The sequence below is a fragment of the Solanum lycopersicum genome, chromosome 6, assembly GCF_036512215.1.
Source record: "Solanum lycopersicum chromosome 6, SLM_r2.1".
NCBI lineage: Eukaryota > Viridiplantae > Streptophyta > Magnoliopsida > Solanales > Solanaceae > Solanum > Solanum lycopersicum.
This window is the reverse complement of record NC_090805.1, coordinates 47,692,431-47,712,250: the sequence shown is the minus strand read 5'-3', so window position 1 is coordinate 47,712,250 and position 19,820 is coordinate 47,692,431. Positions and strand designations below refer to the sequence as shown.

Genomic DNA, 19,820 nt, shown 5'->3' with positions numbered 1-19,820 from the left:
ACATCAATAATTAGTTCAATTTTTTTTGAAAAAATAATCCATGTCACCCAATTTCTTCTCTTCCCTATACACCGTCAAATCCACCATTAAGTTACTTCCATTGTTGCTATTATCATCAAATTCACTTCTCCATCACTATAGATTTCACCACCCATATCTTCCCACAACCATTGTCATCATAAAAAATGGATAACAAAATCATAAATTTAACAAATTAACCATCGGAACCATATCACTATCATTGATATTCATCACAATCATAATTATAAATTCACCGTCCACATCAAAATCACGAGTTTCATTGTCATTATCGAAATTAAAAGTCACACCACCACAAATTTTTCCCCTATCATCAATTCCACCACAAAAAATGATCACAATATACAAATTTCATTCAAGCTCAAAGAAAAGAATTGTGAAAACTTATATTTTTTTAATAATAAAAATTTTAGTCGGACAATTGAAAAAGTAGTGCTCGATTACTATTACTGATTTTGAAATAAATCTAGAGAGGATTTTTCTAAGAGAGAAGAAAGATCTATAAACATACATTAAAAAATTGAATTCCGTACAGAAACTCAAAAACTTTTTACACACACAAAAAGCAAGATCTGATTTTTTAAAAAAATTTCAAATGCTCACAATCAACAAGAAGATACAAAAATAAATTGAATAATCCGTTCTTGACTTGACGAATTTGATATGAAAATAGTGTTTTTGAATAAGAAAAAAAATGAAGGAAGAAGAAAGGTATGAAAACTGAAGGGAAAGGTGGGGTGGGAAAAAAATTGCCTTTTATTTTTTAATCAAACGCGCTTTTTTTAATTTCTATTTAATTTTACTTTCATGTCAGCTTCGAGGTGATATTAAATTCACTTTTGAGTAGTATAAGTGTGTAATAGGTCGCCTCAAGTTTAAGCGTGTAACTAATTTTTCGATATAACTTCTTGAGTGAATTTATGTATTTTCTCAAAAAGAAACAAAAAAACTTAAAAAAGAGAAAAGTAAAAAAAACCCATATATTTAACAAAAAATCAAAATCAAAATATTATTGTAACGTTATTTAGGAATTCTTATGCCTTCTAGCTACCTTCAAGAGAGTTGGGACACTTTTTGTGCCATGTCAGCATCTAAAGGTGGAATTATTTCGTTTTACAACAGTTTAGAAGGCTAATAGAATCCTCGTAAACTATAAATATGTAATTAAAAATTCGATAATAGATTAAAAAGATATTTGACTATTTTGTAATATAAATAATTTATTATTTAATTTAATTTATTTAAATTTAAAGTAATTAGAAATCATTGCAAAGGCAAAGAAATTTGACAAAATTGATATGGAAGCAAAATAAACACAGAAAAGAATATCAAAAGTAGCCAAACATCAAAAGTAACAAGTTTAATTTGCAATTTATAAAAAAAAAAACAAAAAAAACATTACATCATAATAAGTACAAACAATTACTATAAATAGCCCAGAGCTAGTTAGTTAGATATAAAACAAAAGAATTATCTCGGACTATATTGAGGTCGGTGATTTTTAATTTTGTAAAATAAAATGTGATATCCACTCATCTACTTTTAACAAGTAATGTAAATATCTTTATTATGAATTAAAATTTTAAAATCAATTGAATTTTCTTCATTAAAATTTAAATTTAAATTAATTAATATTTGATAATTTTACCATTATTTATCGAGAAACAATATAAAATATTGTATCTTAAAGTTCAATTTTATACAATTTTCATTTTTAATCTATGATCAATATAAGTTTGAAGCTTTAATCCCAACCATACTTTACAATATTTGAAAAAGGGATGATACATAAATATATCCTTTAACTTGGTTTCAAATTACATTTATGTCCTTCAATTTTGGATGTGCATAAGTAGATACTTAAACTTGTATAAAGTTGAATAAACGGACACATATGTCATCCTATATGTCATTTTTTGTCCTACGTGGTGTCCTATGTATATTGTGTCATGTAGGACTCATGTGTTTATTTATTTAAAAATGAGATAGTCAAAATGTCTGTTTGTGTGGTCAAAGTTAAAATTGGAATCAAATTTAGAGTCCAATATATGTACTATGCCTTTAGAAAAAAAAACTTAATATGTTCATTGATTAAAGTTTCATATATTTTTTTTTGCACAATTAAATTCAATCTATAATTAAATTAAGGATCTTTTGAGAAAAAAAAGGAAAAAAATTAAAAGTTTTTATTGAACACGTGTCAACCACGTGTCAAATCAATGCCTAGTTGTAAACGGCGAGTGACATATAAATACTAATAAAACGCCGTTTTGTCAAATTAGAACCCAAGCAGGTCACATCCGTAATAGTGATATGAACGAGGGCTAAATCGGTACATTTTCACTGACCTTTCAGTCTGAAAAATCGAAGCTTCTTTTTCTTTCACTATTTTTTTTCCTTCTTATTTTGACTTGAAAATTTGTTTATGGCTTAATGGTATATTCCTTGAAATTGATGGAAATTTCTATATTTTTTAATTTGATTAATATATTTTTAATAGTTTTTTGATCTTTGATTTCAACATTAAAAGGTCAAATTCAGTGTTTTTTTTCCCAGTACAGATTGTTATTGAATTCATTTGGACTTTTCTTCACTGGTGGTATGTTTCCATTTCTCTTAACTAACATTGTTTTTTTTTTGCTTTTGATGGATTTTGGATTATGGGTATTCTGTTCTTGCTGTTTTGGGTTTTGTAGTGCTTCAATTTGCTGGAAAAATGAAGTTTTAGGAGTTATATTTTGATGAGGATAGTTTCCCCTAAATTGGTATATGAAACGGCGTGGATATAGGGGATTGATTTATATAGTTTAGGAGTTGTTGATGCTTTGTAGTTTCGTGATGAAAACTCAGTGGCATTGGAGATTAGTATAATTAATTGTTTAGTTTTGCATTGTGTAATTAGAACCAAAAAAGAACTATCTTTTTTTGGTTTTGATTTGTACTTATTATGTTCTTCCTGTTGTTGCTTGTTTTTACCTCGTAGTGTTGGAAAACTAAGGATCTGTGTGTAGAAATTTCGTCTTTTATCTTACATGGCGCAAGTAGAAAGGAAGTAAAAGAAGGAAGAGTATAATATGGTTAACTTTTCAAAATAGAAGAAAAGGATCCAATTTTTTTTGGGGGGGATTTGACTCTGAACTTGTTATTTCTTAGGCAAGTGTTGGAAACTTAAGGATTTGTATGTTGGAAATATTGTGATTTTCCCTTCTAATCAACTTTACTTCTGTTTTTTCCCCTTGATATAAATGTGGTGTCCAGTCAATTGCGCGTATTTCGACTAGTTCCAAGTAGCACTTGCTACCTCCGCCAACCTAGGTACCAGGTAGCTCTCCCCTTCAAGACTTGGATAGATGGCAAGAATTTACCTATTATTTTTTCCTCAATTGGGCTGGGATATCTTATGGTTCTCCACCCACTTCATTGACCATTAGGAAACACCCTTGGCTGCAACTTTTCTTCTGCGTCCCTGGAATCCAAGTCCTTGGTGTCCAAGAAGGGCTGAAATCAATTAGTTTATCACGATTACTTAAATATCTCCACATGTACTATTACTGCAGAAGCATCCTTATTATGATGAATTCGGATTGGATACTTCAGATTAATACAATATGGCTCATTGGAAACGAAAAATCGAGTCCATACATCTGTACACACAAATTTTTCTTTCCATGTATAATTAACATGAGTTGCAACGATGTTGCTAGTCTCTTTAAGAATTTCCTCCATATGTTCAAAAATTATTTTATTTGATGAATGTTTAAAATTATTTTATTTCTAGTCCTTTAATTTAAGTGTTACTTGAAATCTGTATGTGGATCTCGATTCATATGGTGGTCAAGTTTAAGGACAAGAACACAATTTTTAAAAGAAGGATTTTATTGATAACTAGTATCAGGAAGGTACATAAAAATGCAAAATAGATCTACAGTGAAACTGCTACAGTTACAACATCAAATACTCTAAAAGCTCCCATGGAAGAGTTGGCCTTTCCAATGGACTACTCTTACACCACAGATGCTGTGTTTGTAAGCATCTATACTTCACAAAGGATGAATGCAATTTTTTCCCTTCAAAGCATCTAATTATACACTCCGACCATAGTGTCCACATGATGCATATGAGGTGTCTTCCAAGCTTTTTCTTCCTATTTTCGGTCCACTGCCCTTGCCATCAAGATAGGGGCTTCTCACATTCTGGGGCATACCCAGCTGACTCCAAAAATGTTAAAGAGTGCATGACCATATCTTGCAGGAGAATTTACTGGAAGTGTAAGACAATTGTTTGTTTCCAGTGAGGCTTCCCATAAGAAACATCTATTGCACAGAGATAGACCTCTTTCTTGAAGAGCAGCTTGGAGTTAGACAAACCTCTTTTGCAGCTTTCCACCCGAAACAGACTGCTTTAGAGGGGGGCGTTATTCTCCAAAGCATTTGCCAAGGCCGATTGAACTTCCAGTTCTCTTCTTGCTGCTGTACAGGAGTGTAGTAACTCTTCACAGTGAAGTATCGATTCCTGTTCCTAGCGAAATTTGAGTTCTTCCTGTTAATATCCATGGAAATAGGATGCAGAAAATTTAATAGTTGAGTAATTTCATCTAATTCCCAGTCACTATATCTCTTCCGAAGTGTAGAAGCCATTCTCTGACTGTGAAGCAATCAGCCACCATGACTTCTTTGCTTAAGCACACATTGAATAAGCTAGGGAAGATATTTCTCCCATTTTCATGCCATTTTTTGTCTGAAAGTTGATGTGTTCTCCCACTTCCAAGCTTAAATGTGCTATTATGTTGAAATTCATCCCAAGGTCTACAAATATTTTTCCATACAACTGGGATATTTTGTGTTACCACTGCTTTAGGGGCCGAAAGATCCTTCTTCCCATACTTAGTGATGATAGTGGATAAATTCTCTTCTCCTCTCCTTGTAATTTCTCATGGTGTCATAGTCGGGCTCATCCCAATTTATGATTTACCCATGAGCCCCCATATTGAAGTTTTCCACGCACCAAATGTTGTGTCTTGGGTGGGAACTCGCACATCGGTGGGATGAGGACAAGATTGTCTCCTTATATGGACATGCACAATTCTCCTCCCCTTGAGCTAGCTTTTTGGGTTGAGTTAGGTCTAACATTCATTTATTTACAGTAATAACTACTTTATTTGGCCGCGCTTCCCGCTTTTAATCCATTTTATTATTAACACTTCATTTTAGATTTTTCTCTAGCTTCCCATCACCTTTGTTCTATCCAATCCAAAGAGAGAAATGAAATAAAATTCCCTAAGAACCTTCTTATCATTACGTGAAAACAAAATAATCTAGCATTTCTGATTAATTAATATTGATGCCAAAACATATATGTGTACGTGTACATGTACATAGAGTATTTATTGCAGCACCGACAAAAATAGTTCCCTATTAGTAAAAGCTTGAGATTGATACTACTAGAAGGCAAAAAACATAGATATGAAAAAGCAACCATATACAAATAAGCATTAAAGATAATCCATACCCGACGATGACCATGAGAATCGAAAATATAAAAACTTAAGTTCTTTGTTTCACAGGCGAAAAAAGGAGATTTGAAATTGAAGTCTTTGCATAAGCTTATTATCGGATCGTGGTTGTAAACATTATTCCAAAAATGATTAGAATTTTTGTTAGCTAGAACTTATAGCAAAGTGTTTATCATAATTATATTGAGCGAATGACTAACCATACTTGAATCAATTGCCTAGTGGTCAATGAAGTGGTTGAGAGTCATGAGGTTCGAATTCCAACGGAGACAAAAACGCTAGGTGATTCTTTACATTTGTCTTAGCCTTAGTGGACAAATTACATGGTAGTTGTTGCTTGTGGGTGGTGGCAGATATTTCGTGAAATTAGTTGAGGTGCGCAAATGCTGGCTTGGACACCATGTTCATAATGAGAAAAAAAAAGTTTATCATTTACTTTTAAGTTCTTACTTGTCCCCTTCCTTTTTAGTGTGTTCTTATCCCTTTCTTTTTATCCATTAAAGTTTGATGCAATTTTTACTTCATCCTTTTCTTATATATGTTTCAAATTATGATAGAGGCTATTTGATCCAACAACTCCATAGGTGGTTTGTTATTTATTGATTGATTAAGTTATAAGAATTAGGAGGCATGCTATTTAAGTAGAGAACAAAAATATATGGAATATTGTTGAAGCTCATGAGGTATGATTAGATTTAATAAATTCGTTAGATTTTTTTTAATATTAAATAAATTGATTAATGAAGTGAATGTAGGGGAAAAAATTAGATGTTTACAACCAGGATTCGATAATTTTTTTTTTAATTATTCGATAAAGATTTTCTTAAATTATTAAATAAAGGATTAACTCTGAGATATAATTAGATGCATATAGAGGCAGGGGCGTACCCACGTATAGCGTATCGGGTGCTCAAGCACCCATTGATCCTATTGGAAACTCTCGCTCTCTCTCTATATATAGAGAGAATACTAGAAAATCGATATAATCTATTCACAAGCACTCATAAATTGAAAGGTCGGATGGATGGGTGCTTTGGTTCTAAAGCTGACGTTTGAGTGTTTTAAATCCCCCGGGTGAGGGTTCGAATCTTTGTAACTGAAACTTTTTCTTACATTTGTTTTGGAGATGACACATCACCTTGTCTATTCAGCAGAGGCAAACACTTACTTTATTTACATTTTCACATTAAGATTGTATTATTTTTTTTTATAAGATAAGTATTATTGGCTAGGAAATTCCCTGAAAAAAATACAAACATCCCTATACTTGTACAGAGCTCTATAGAAGATTTACGATATAATGTACTAATTTCACTCCACTCTTTGTCATCCATGCATGGATTTAGTAAAAATTCTACCACAGGGCAGCAAATTGAAATTGAATTCTCTTTAGTTGGAAAAGAAAGACGAGTCTAAGTTTAAAGCTGTTATTTATTTTGATGGTGCCATTTACAGGTTCTCTCTTCAGCGAGTTTGATATACCTGAGTATAGTACATAATGCGTACACGATCACTTCTTGCACATTGCTTGCCTGGTCTCATATCGCAAGACCGTGGCTGTCACATGTCAGTCGTATCTGACAAAGATGTCCATCTTCCCTCACCGGCTGTAGAGATAGTTCCATCAAAGGTATACCTTCTTTAGCTGGTTTCAAAATGTTTCTTTTAGCTTTTTAGTTTTCTTGAGTCTCACGTATGCATTAAATTGTGCAGGCTACTCATACCTACAAATATGCTGGGGAGACTGTAGATTTGGATGTCTTCAAGGTACAAATAGTTCATTTATTTTGCTATTTGATACAAATGTTTCAAGTGAAGTTGTTGTTCATATGTCTGAAGGATGGGTGGCTACTCAAAAGACTTTCCTTATTTTATTTTGATAAGGACTCATAACTCTTTCCTTATTTTGAATTAGGGGAGCTTTACTTAGTCTTTGAGGAACTGGCTAACATGGTGACTTGTATGTGGGTTTGCTTTTAGATTTCATCTGTTCACGGTTTGGACAAAAATCAATCCAAATAAAAAAATTGAATCAAGCTGATTAAATAAACCGGTTATATGCGAGTTTGATTTAAGATTTTTAGAAACCGATAGTATTTTCTTTTGGTTATGATTTTGTTCAAAAAAATCAAAGAAATAACCGAACAAATACTTATATTTTATTATTATACATGCATAATGTATTAGTTTTTCAAACAATTTTAAATATCTTATATATGTTTTCAGCAAATTATATCTGTAATTCATTTATCAAAGGCAAATGTCCAAGAGTAGAACATCTATCTTATTGGTTTTATATATACCAGTGTCTGTTGCAATTCTTGGTGGGACTGGGAATGTCACGGTTTCTTTCTTTCGGGCCAAAATGGTGAATTTTGAAGCTTTGTTCACAATAAATTTAGTGATCGAAAATTCTGTAATGTTAGTCTTTTAACTATTTTTCGTTTTGGAAGAATTGTTATCTTTTTCCCCTCTTTTGGATGAATCATTTTTTTAACATTTTTTCAGTATGATTGATAACCGAATAACTGAAGTAAACCAAATCAAAATTGTTTATAACCAAACCAATAAATATATATTGTATTTGGTTTGGTTTTAATTTGGCTTTTGATAATTTAAAAATCGATTAAATTGGTTTGGTTTTGGTGTCGACCAATAACCGACCCAAACCAGTCCGTGAACATCCTTATATTGGCATGGCAGGAAACAACCTAGGACCGAGTTCTAATAACAATGTCTTTCTTTGGGAAGCTATTGTGTACCTGCATGTAAGGGTGTTAACGGGTCAGTTTGGGTCGGTTATGGTCAAAAACCAAACCCCAAACCAACTTAATCCGTTCTAAAATTATCAAAATCAAACCAAACCTAATATAATATACATTTCTTGGTTTGGTTGTTATCGGTTTCGGTTCGGTTTGCTTCGGTTATTAACTATATACATAAAATTAAAAGAAATATTTTATTCAAAACGAAAAATAGTTAAAATGATTGACATCACAAAACTTTCGATCATTGAATTTACTATGAACAAAGCTTCAAAATTCACTATTTTTTTGGCCCAAAAGGAAGAAACATTGACATTTGCAGTCCCACAAAGAATTGTCATATAGAATATCAATAAGATAAATATTCTCACCTTGGACACTTTTACTTTCACAAGTAAATTATAATTCTTTTTTGATGAATACATATATAAAATCTTTAAAATTGTTTATAAAAATAATATATGTATGTATAATAATAAAATTTTTGTATATTATTAATCGGTTCGGTTTTTTCTTCGATTTTTTCGAACAAAACCATAACCAAATCAAATGCTATCGGGTTTTTAAAAATCTAAAACCAAACAAACCCTAAATAAAATTGGTTCATTTAATCGGTTTGGTTTTGTTTTTTGGTTTGGATAGGTTTTTATACAAACACGTTCTTCTTGACCTGTTTGTTTCCTAAAAATGTAAATAGAAAAGAATTAACAATGTCCAAGAATCCTAAATGTAGTCAATTTGACCCTCATAATACAAAATGGGCCATCTCTCTTGAAATTGAGAGAATACAGTTTTACAGTCGATTCTGTGTTTTTCACTTGAAAATAATGCATGCCCTCTATCCTGAGCTAGAATATATATGCATAATTATTTTTCCCGAGCATTAAGATGCTAAAAGATTTCATTATGTAACTTGAAATGCACTTGTTTCTATGTTATGCAGGGTAGTGTCAGTGTTGCTGATATTATTGGATTCACTGGTTCAGAAACAATATCCTCAAAATCAGATGGTAGGTACAATTGCTGTTTTCTGCATATGCCAAATGTTATAAATAATTCTTACAGGTTTTGGTTTCAGAAATTGTGAAAGGGCGTTGAATAACCAGTTTTAGTTGATCTGTTGCACTACAGGACATCTTAAATCTTGGGACATCTCAATTGATCTTGTTAATGTTCTCAAGCATGAGATTCGGGATGGACAACTGAGCTTAAGAGGCAAAAGGGTGCTTGAGGTACTTCATCTGAAATCATTCATGTGATTTACATGCATTTTACCCATTTATCACCTCATCTTCCCTTTTTTGGATAACAATGAATTAACATGCATATTTGGAAGAATCTAGATCAATCTATGTAAAAAATTTTACAAAGATGTGTTCAAATGCCAGGGAGCTCGTTTCTAAGCAGAGTAGTATGTGCTAAATGTAATACCTGTTTAGTAGCATGTTTTTGGACTCACTATCAATAGATACTAGGAAACATGTGTTAGCTTGTAGAAGCAAATGATTTTTATGGTTCCTTTTGGACACTACCAACTTAACTGTAGCACAAAATTCGATCAGAATAAACGCTGCAAAAATGGATCTTTTGGAACTTGGTATAAGCATTTTAAATCACCTTAGAGAACCTTGATGATGAGATAGGCTGTGAGCAAGCAGAAGATCATAATGCTTGATTCAAGAGTAACCTTTTCGTGCCATTGGACCTTAGCAATAGTCTTTTTGGAAAGATATTTGCCTCCAAGATATAGGGCCCTAAGATGCATAATTACTTGGTGCCTTTTAAATTGTAGCTCATTTCATCAAAAGATTTATGCACATGATATGCACATAACTTACCCACAATGTGTCTTGCCAAACATAACAGTTTTGAAGCTTTTCCATAAAGCCCCAAAGCATTCTGAAATAACTTGTTTATTAATGGGGGTAATTCTGGCACTGAATAGAGTCTTAGTGCATCATATATGCTGTTAATAGTGTTGCTTGAAATCTTTATCTTTGATCTTGTGTTACATTTCTTGGTGATTTGCTTAAAATGGCAAGTTTGTGCCTTTAGCATTTGCTTAGATTACAGCTTTGCTTGTCTTTCAGTCTATCGTCTCTCCTTGTATCTATAGGAGATGAAGTTACCATACCTAGTTGTATTCCAATATTCCTCACTTTAAATACTGGAAGTTAATTCTGTTTTCTTTTATGGACTTTTTCCTTTCAGCTCGGTTGCAGTTATGGGCTACCTGGCATTTTCGCTTGTTTGAAGGTAACAGCATTAATGTAGTCTTGTATGCAGAAATATATGAAAAATATACTTTTGAATGTCATTGGTGTGTAGTGTTCACTATTTCTGAATTAAATCTAGGCACACAAAGGGTGTCAACTGCTGGAAATAAATCAGTTGATGTCAGAGAAGTCATTTCTTGATTATCATATTTGTCACGAATCATCACCAAATATGTGCATCGCTTCAAACCAGGATTTTCATATCTCAATAGAAGTCATTTAATCCCACATTTGTCAGTATCCTGTGATCCTTCTTATTATTCCTTTCTTGTTCCTTTTGTAACCCTCTTTTCTTGGGTGACAAAAACTAGCTTATCATAAGTCTCAATCTCAAGCTAGTTGGAGTCTGTTATAAGAATCATCACTATCCATTATAATCATCTATTGAGGTTATTTTGACACTACAACTTTTCCACCTTTTCTACTCAGATACGAATTTCTAACGAGATCAGAGGACTTATTGCAATTAATGAACCTAGTTTAAGCAAACCAAATGGCTAAAACTCTCCTCTTGCCTATATCTATTTTTTCCCCTTTGTATTCGATCTTTGCTAAGTCTTCTTGGACTTCTTAGAAACTGTAGGTCGTTTAAGACAAACCCTCTTATATGTGATTTCGGGTCTGTTCTGCTTCTTTTTAATGCCTTCCAATCAACATGGTTACACTTATCCACCTTTATGCCGGTGCATTTGAAGGTCTTGTAGGAATTGACCAAATCATTTCAAGTGATCTTCTCAAGTTTTATTCTCTGCATGTGCTACTTGCACTTTCTGCAGAATTTGTATATTTTCTATTGTTGAATGGTTATTTATGATGCACATCCATCTAAATATTTACGTTTGTGGGAGATCCATCTCATAGATATGATGGACTCCATATAATATTATTAACCTAACTACCATCTTATAGAACTTAGCTTTCACTTGGTAGTTTCTTTCTGCAACGTAACACCTAATAGTATTTTTCTATTTCAAACGTCCTAATTTATGGGCCCAACAACCATTCTATAGAACTTACCATTCACTTTGGTTGGTATTCTTTTCCAGCATATAGCATCCAACAGCATTTTTTTATTCCTATTTTAATTTTATATATTACATTTTTATCTCTTGGAACATCGAGCTTAGGTAATCTGAACTTTATACAATTTTCAACTTTTCATCATTGCCATTTGCGAAGCCAACTTTTAGAAGTTGTCATTGGCAATTCTGTGATTTTCAAGGAAGCAGTTGAGAGGATCAACTCCTTAAACAATGAACACTAGATTGCACAGTTTGAAAGGGTGCCTCATGAACATGAAGGAACTACTTGACCTGCATGTGAACTACTGGTTTTGTGTGAGGTCCCAACATATCCCATGCAGTCCACAAGTGGAGTCGGGGGAGGATAGAGTGTACACACACCTTACCTACCTTAGAGGTAGAGGTTTCTGATAGACCCTCAGTTTTGTTATAGGTCCTAATGCATAGTAATTTGTAAAACCTCTTAGGGTCCTGTTTTTGATCAATAAATTAGTTTTAAGAGCCTGATTGGTGCAGGTCGACAGTTTGCATTCTTTGAGGATATATTGTTACTCTCATCACTTGGGGGAACTTAAATAATGCAGGAGGTGGATGTTAAGTCGAAAATTCAATTCATTTCACAACTCACAAGTGTGTGAATGCAAATGACAGAGCTATAAATATATTGTATACAGACATGATAACTGAAGTCCAGTTGTAGCTGAAGTCTATAAGACCCTTGCTTTCACTTTACTCCAATAAACTGATGTAATATAACCTCTTGCAGGGAGCTTCAACAGTACATTTTCAAGACTTCAGTGCAGAAACTATAAGATGCACCACCATCCCTAATGTTTTAGCAAACATTGAGCAGGCCCGTGATAGGCAAAGCCGCCAGCCTGAGAGTCCTTTGACTCCTTCAAGACATATTCTTGCTCCAGTGGTGCATTTTTATGCTGGGGAGTGGGAGGAACTCCCTACAGTCTTATCTGTGGTGAGGAATGATATATCTGAGGTACCAACAGGAAAGAGCCTTAGTTTGTCAGAGGAGGATTTCATGGATGGTTGTAGTAGCCAAGACGGGAGCATATTGGGTCTGGAGTCTTCCTTGAGGAGATCTAGGAAGCTCTCTGGAAGCAGAGCATGGGAGAGGGCTAATGATGCAGACAACGGCGAAGGTGGATATGATGTAATTTTACTGACTGAACTTCCCTACTCAGTGCCTTCCCTCAAGAAGCTATATGGGCTTATAAAAAAGGTGAACTTAACTTTTTAAACATGCTAATGAGTTTCCCTTTGCACTCCAGATTTAGCTATTATGTTTGATTTCCACCGCCTCTATCTTTTCTTTTTATTTATCACAAGTATTGGAAACTATAGTTCTCACACCTTCTTTAACAGTGTCTGAGGCCTCCTTATGGAGTAATATACCTGGCTGCGAAAAGGAATTATGTGAGCTTTAACAGCGCAACTCGTCATTTGAGAAGTGTGGTCGATGAGGAAGGTGTTTTTGGTGCCCATTTAGTGAAGGAGCTAGCAGATAGAGAGATTTGGAAATTCTTTTTCAAGTAATGGACAGTCAACTTCACTTCACTCCACTGCATTTCTCAGCACCCTAAATTTTATTCATCTAACGTTGTTTCTTTTTTACGCATTGGTATTTATGTTACGAGTATCATATGATTACTAGAGCAACTTAATCTATGGCTTTGAGTCCTGCTGGTCTGTCATCTATGTAGTTATTTATGCTTGTGGACCTTCTTTTCTTCCTTATTTTGAAGGTGTAATTTAAATGTACATTATCTTCGGTTAATACATGCTCCTACATTTTGGGTTATAGATTGAAATTGCACATTGATCTATATTTTCTTTTTAGTTAATGAGTCTATTACTTGCTTCACAGAATTACAAAGTTGCATTATGTTGTACTGATAGCATCTATATTCCATCATCATAAACTAGTTGATTGCACAATTAAGTCTAGCCTTAACAAAATAATTGGTAGGCTAGTAGGAAAAGATATTTTCCAAATATTTGTTGATAATTTTACTTATAAAACGAGAAACTACTTAAATGAATGATAGAAAACTTTTTGAATAACACATACATACACAATTACAAGAATTGCTAGTTGACATCATTGCATTGAAGATGAAGCATGTGTTGAGAAACCTCCCACACATTCTATTATAAAACTAACCAAGCAGATTTAAAGGAAAAAAGTAAAAAAGACCATCCATTAATGGGGTAGAAAATTGAACCTCATTAGTAACAAAAGACTAGTGCAGATAATACATTCTTCCAAAGCAATGTTGTTCTATAGAACTCAAAAATCCATTACATTAAACAAAATTATAAAACTAACAAGTTCCACTGTCAAACCATCTCTTGTCCCATATCAAAACGAAATAGCATAAAACATGCAAAATTGGCCCAGGAGAAGGAATTTATCGCTTCTTGGAGACACCAACAGTCTTTCCTCGGCGACCAGTGGTCTTGGTATGCTGACCACGCACACGAAGACCCCAGTAGTGACGTAAACCGCGATGATTCCTGCCATGATCACATAGTGAGAGATGAAGGATACACACAGACAAGGTTTAACAATAAGGTGCATTCAAGTATTGAGAATATCAAATATAACATGTCATGTTAACAGCAAAAGTAGATAAGACCAACCTGATCTTCTTCAGGCGTTCCAGATCATCCCTAAGCTTCATGTCCAGTGCATTAGATGTAACTTGTGAAAACTTTCCATCCTTGTAATCCTTTTGCCTATTTAAAAACCAATCAGGGATTTTGAATTGACGTGGATTAGCCACAACAACCATCAAGCTATCGAGTTCAGCAGCAGTGAGTTCACCAGCCCTACAGAAAAGAGTAAAAGAAGAAATTTAGATAACTTGGCAATAAATAAAATTATCAAAGCAGGAACACTTGGTGCAACAATTAAGCTTAGCTGGTGCAGAAATTTCACAAATCAAAAGCAAATAGATTGGACGATTTAAAAATTAACTACTGATCAAACTTCATGATTAAAAATTCGAGACTAGACCATAGATAATGGATCATTTAAACCTGTACTAATGTAGCTGCACATTACTTGAAACTTCTGTAAATGTCAAAATCATTTTATTCTAAACTCCCTACTAAGAAAATATGTTCTCTCTCAGAAAATTTGGTTATCCTTCCTCAATACTGCAAAGTAGCACCAACCTAAAAAAGCCGCATATGAACTTTTAGTCCAGCTACTACAACAATGTTGACAGCATTATCTGTCAGGCTATAATCCATACAGAGTGAATGAAACCCCAAAATCAGGAAGGTATAGTTTCATCATCCTTTCTCTCTACCAGCAGTACATTAATGGCTCCCTCCAGTCTCCACTAACAATCAGCAATCTTGCTCAATAATCAATCTTAGTTTCTAAACCATTGGGCAACCCATCTATTGGTTATTTATCAAAAAAGTTACAGCAAGACTTGACAAGTTTGGTAATACATCCAATTATGGTTGCAGAAATAACTATTTTCATTATATTTTCACCAGGGAGCATTCATTATAACTAAGTATTACAGACAAATTAAAACACACAGTACACGAACATAATATAAACATCGCCGACCCAAAATAACCATGAGATCAAGGACAATTTCATAACTAGTAGGGAGAAAACAAGGAGGAAAAAGTAGTAAGTAACCTCTTGCTCATGTCGATATCAGCTTTCTTGCAGGCAATGTTAGCAAAACGACGACCAATACCTTTGATTGATGTCATAGCGAACATGATCTTCTGTTTCCCATCAACATTTGTGTTCTGAACACGAAGAATATGCTGAAAATCTTCATTTGCAACAAGCGACTGCACACAACCCAAAATCAGAAGCAGTCCAATAGACCAAACACACAAATTCAAATAAGAAATCATTTCTATCTCACCATGATTAGGGTTTCAAATCCTTCTCTTCGGTGCGGCTGCTTCTTTAACTGGCGAAGAGATGCAGAACTCACAAAAACCCTAGCACTGATCGAACAGTTTGAGATTATATATAGGCGGAAAAGGACAATATAGTAATTGAGTGTAGTATAGTGAAACTATTTGGTGATTTGCACTTAAAGTGCTTAGCTTTTGGAATAATGACTGTTGAGTCTCTCAAGTTTTCTGAATTCATCTTTTATCTCATAAGATTAACAATGACTAAAGCTAGTACTAATATTTTTTTGCGTAACAACAAATGAATAATCTTCCATTCACCTTTGGAGTTCTAAGATTATTTTAGAAAACATGATCACACAAAATAAAATGCCCCTTAATTTATAAGGTTGTTAATTTACTTTCATTACCAATCTCGTTTACAACGTTCTATTGAACTAGTTTCATTATTTTCCTTGATTTATTTTAAATGTTTTTAAGTTTTAAAATAGTTTTTAAGCAGTTTTGAAGTGTTTGGCTACAGTTAAAAAGTGTTTATAAGCACTTATTTTAAAGTCAAAATAATAAAAATAAGCCAAATGACATAAATTAGACTTTTGGCTTATAAGACTTGTAAGCCAATCCAAACAGGCCCTCATTGCCGATGTTTACTTTCTGAAGGTCCACATCTTTTAAGACAGAAACATTAAGTGAAAGCATTATAATTTTAGGTGAGAAAATCTCACCAGGATTCACATAGATTTTAGAGCATTCAGACAATTAAGTTCAGATAAAACCAAAATTTGCATGCAAAGTTCTTGGGGTTGAATGCAGCCTCAAAACTGTTTGGAGCCATCTTATTTTCATACCACCAACCCAAACAAAAGTCAAAACACGAGTTTTAGCTACTTAGTATCAAGATATTCAACTTTTCATTATCCCATTCTACCCCATGTTTCGAAGATATGCAAAAAGGGATTGATCTGCATTATGCACTTCCTTCTGCCTGCTTCCTTGCTTCTTCCCGCATAACAGCTCTTACATATATCTCATAACAACATCCTGAAAGTAAAAATTAGGCAGATCAGAATGGCGGTTTTCAAAAGTATTAGCATTATAAACAGATCCATATTGATTGTTGCAAATTGCAGGCAAAACAAGCCAGCAGGGTATAAAGATTTCAAGACATCCCTCAGACGAGAGAAATTACCTTGCTTCAAGGAAACTAGTATTCAATAGAGTGGATTTTTTTCATGATTCAGAAATAGCTAATAGCAGCCCAAAAACAGTAAACAGATGCTGCAAGGAACTAAGTTGTGCGGACACTTCACTTTCGATGCCGCACCCGTGTCAGATTCTCCAAAATACACTACTTTTGGAGAATCCGACACGCATCTACTCACATTTTTGAAGAGTCCAGCAAAATAGGCAAGGAACATTAATTAATAGCTTCTGAATAACAAGGAGTTGGATGTAAATCAACAGTGAAGAAGCTACTAATGTTCTTTCAATAGTTTCATATATATGAAGGCTTGGAACTGATCATTGCAAATTATATTAAGAGCAGTGTAGATCATGTCGCTCTAAGAGCAGCAAAGGGTGGCTGATATTAGATGTTGCATAGAACATATAAGCCTCTGAACAAGATCTGGATGTATGAGACATAGAAGAACTCTTTAGGTTTTCTATTTCCTTTGTTGGGGAATAATGGGTAATAGCAGAAGGTTCTAAAGCAATTTCAATGGCATGGATCTGATATCATTGAAAACTAAAAAGTGATGAAGGATGCAGGGTAGTAAAACTCCAAGTGACAGGGTGGTACTGCACAGTACACTCGGACCAACTTGTTTTGAGACTGCCATCTATAACAAGCCACAAGTAATAAAAGGGCACCCCGGTGCCTAAGCTCCCACTATGCTTGGGGTCCAGGGAAAGGCCAGACCACAAGGGTCTTTTGCATGCAACCTTACCCTACATGTCTACAAGAGGTTGTTTCCACAGCTCGAACCTGTGACCTCCAAGTCACATGGCAACAACTTTACTAGTTACCCAAAGGCTCCACTTTACCAAAATTTGTCACAGATGATAGATTACAGAATGTGTTTCTGTGACATTAGTACAGATACTATGCTCCCAACCCTGAAAGAAATGGAATCATGAGCCAATATTGGGCTGCCTGTCTAAATTTGACGAATGTGCTCAGTCAAGGGGATGGCATGAATTAAGTAACAACTTCACCTTCTCTGCAGTACATACCCTTAGGGGTCGTTTGGAATGGGGGATGGGATAAACAAAGTTATCCCATTATATATATGAGTTGACTTATCTCATCACTGTGGTATAAATGGTGGGATAAATAATCCTTGGACTAACTAATACCTTTAACCAAATGCAATCATGCATCTAATCCCGAGATTACCTAATACCAAACAACTCCTTATTCCCTTACAACTGCATTCACAGAAAAACAAATAAAGTGAATCCAATAAGTGGTGAAGAGCAAAACCTGCTACTACAACAATAGTTAGAACATCTCCCACCCTTTTGAGGGTTCGCACACTTTGTTTATGTGATTTGAAGCGTTTCAAGGAGGGATCTGCTGCCAAGAGCTGCAAAAATAAGAATTGGCAAGAATAAAGCAGATGGAAAAAAACAGACCAAAAAGAAAGAGCTTGCTGCAAACAATCAGGCAAGTTCAAATAAAAGAGATCCTACTTGTGAAATTTATAGCTTACAGCATTTTACCAAGGAAATTTAACGATTTGCAATTGAGAACAAGTCACTCAAATGTTAACTCCACTAAAGAATATATCATGCACATGGAAATATTAAAGCTCATGCTCAATCTAAATTTCTAATGTGTGAGCACACACACATAGTATGCTCATTCAAGCACCCCTATACTGATGGCACCATTTGATTTGACAAATAACCCCATCCCAAGCAACATTTATACGAGTAGCTAAAATATAGATTGTCTCGAGCCAAACTATAGGAAATACATCTGATACTTCTTTAACATGTTGAAACATGTAAGACATTCTGGGTAATGTCATGTTGCACAATTATTAATTTTGCTGTTAGGCATATCACTATACTAAGAAAGAATGTCCTGTAATTTTCACATTGTTGCTATCGCAATACCACATGTGCCCTCAATAAAATAGACAAACAATCTTTTATCTTAAAATGATTCACAATGATTAAAATTCACAAGCATTTCAACTTAGTAAACTACACCATCCAAATTATCCAAATTAAAAGGAAAAAAAAAATCCTCGAGTACACTTGTTAGTGCAAGAAACTACACCAAAAAAGATTAACGAATCAGCTGTTTTCTGATAAAGTGATTATAACAAACTAGCTGTCCTAGAACTTAGATGGTTATCGGCACAATGATAACCGGGAAACAGTGTATCTATGCACCCTATCAACCGTGACGCTACAATAAAGTATCAATCAATCACTAGACTTCATCTAGTTAAACACATAGAACAATTAAAGACAGCTCCCAATATCTCCTTATCAGTTCAAATTTTCTTCAGCTCTTCTATTAAAAAAAAAACACTCAGCTACACAAAAAAAGGAGAACCTACACAAAATATAGTACTCTTCAAAAAAAAAAAAAAAACTCAATCCCTAACATACACATCGTGGTCTCACAAAATGTTCACCAAAATCAACCGATTGCTCATCCCAATTAAAGCTTCAAATCTAAATTTAACGCGACTTTAGATCTTTATAGTAAACACACAAGGTCGATTAGGCAAAGGGGAAAGTGCAAGTACTCACAGCCTTTTCACGAGCCCCGGGTTCGATATGGATCCCACGTCGTGACAGCATCAATGATTCATCGGTCTTCTACAGTGCGAATAAAAAGCGAGATTTCATTAGTTAGTAAACGCATCAAATAAATACAAAACAGAAAACTCAAATTAGAAACGAGAGAGACCTGAGGATTGAGTCGAAGCTTCGATAAAGCTGTGTTGTTGAGCAAAAACGCCATTGATTTTCACCGAAATCGAACAGAGTAATCGTAGATGAAGAAGATGATTCTGAGTCTCCCGAATACAGCACAATAAGAGAGAAATTCGTCAGTCAGTGAAATTTTGTGAAATGGGGGTATTGGAAGAAAGGTTATTTACACAGAGCTCCCTAACTTACAGAAATATGTCATTAAACCCCGTAATGTTTCAGTTTGTACAAAGAATTCCTTAAAGAAAAATAATTCAAACTCGTCGTGAAAATCTCGCTTTGAATTGAACATATAAAGCACCGACAATATAAAATGTGGAATCATTATCATGTAAAATTA

The 19,820-nt window shown here is 34.1% G+C and overlaps 3 protein-coding genes across 6 annotated transcripts; 1 reads left to right on the top strand and 2 right to left on the bottom strand.

Annotated features, from left to right (window-relative positions):
• Positions 1–2,319: 2,319 nt before the first annotated feature.
• Positions 2,320–13,432, top strand: LOC101249090 (uncharacterized). Of its 3 annotated transcripts, none has more exons than XM_010324170.4 (8): positions 2,320–2,371; positions 7,007–7,181; positions 7,265–7,318; positions 9,260–9,326; positions 9,448–9,548; positions 10,528–10,572; positions 12,381–12,851; positions 12,995–13,432. In XM_010324170.4, exons 2-8 carry the CDS (start codon positions 7,050–7,052, stop codon positions 13,163–13,165), a joined length of 1,041 nt encoding a protein of 346 aa, XP_010322472.1. In that variant the 5' UTR covers positions 2,320–2,371; positions 7,007–7,049; the 3' UTR covers positions 13,166–13,432. The 3 variants fall into 3 exon arrangements, with proteins under 3 accessions (XP_010322472.1, XP_010322471.1, XP_069154914.1); XM_010324169.3 differs by lacking the exon at positions 2,320–2,371 and adding an exon at positions 2,393–2,638; XM_069298813.1 differs by lacking the exon at positions 2,320–2,371 and adding an exon at positions 5,779–5,833.
• Positions 13,433–13,832: 400 nt separating this feature from the next.
• Positions 13,833–15,667, bottom strand: LOC101249649 (small ribosomal subunit protein uS13z/uS13y/uS13x). The gene is made up of 4 exons (XM_004241353.5): positions 15,532–15,667; positions 15,294–15,454; positions 14,273–14,461; positions 13,833–14,146 (listed from the first exon to the last, which is right to left on the bottom strand). The coding sequence occupies exons 1-4, from the start codon at positions 15,532–15,534 to the stop codon at positions 14,041–14,043; spliced, it is 459 nt and encodes a 152-aa protein (XP_004241401.1). The 5' UTR covers positions 15,535–15,667; the 3' UTR covers positions 13,833–14,040.
• A 544-nt stretch (positions 15,668–16,211) lies between these two features.
• Positions 16,212–19,745, bottom strand: LOC101250127 (succinate dehydrogenase subunit 7A, mitochondrial-like). Of its 2 annotated transcripts, none has more exons than XM_004241354.5 (4): positions 19,458–19,745; positions 19,298–19,366; positions 18,012–18,114; positions 16,212–16,567 (listed from the first exon to the last, which is right to left on the bottom strand). In XM_004241354.5, exons 1-4 carry the CDS (start codon positions 19,509–19,511, stop codon positions 16,494–16,496), a joined length of 300 nt encoding a protein of 99 aa, XP_004241402.1. In that variant the 5' UTR covers positions 19,512–19,745; the 3' UTR covers positions 16,212–16,493. The 2 variants fall into 2 exon arrangements, with proteins under 2 accessions (XP_004241402.1, XP_010322473.1); XM_010324171.4 differs by having other exon boundaries at positions 19,298–19,363; positions 19,458–19,643.
• Between the last annotated feature and the right edge of the window lie 75 nt (positions 19,746–19,820).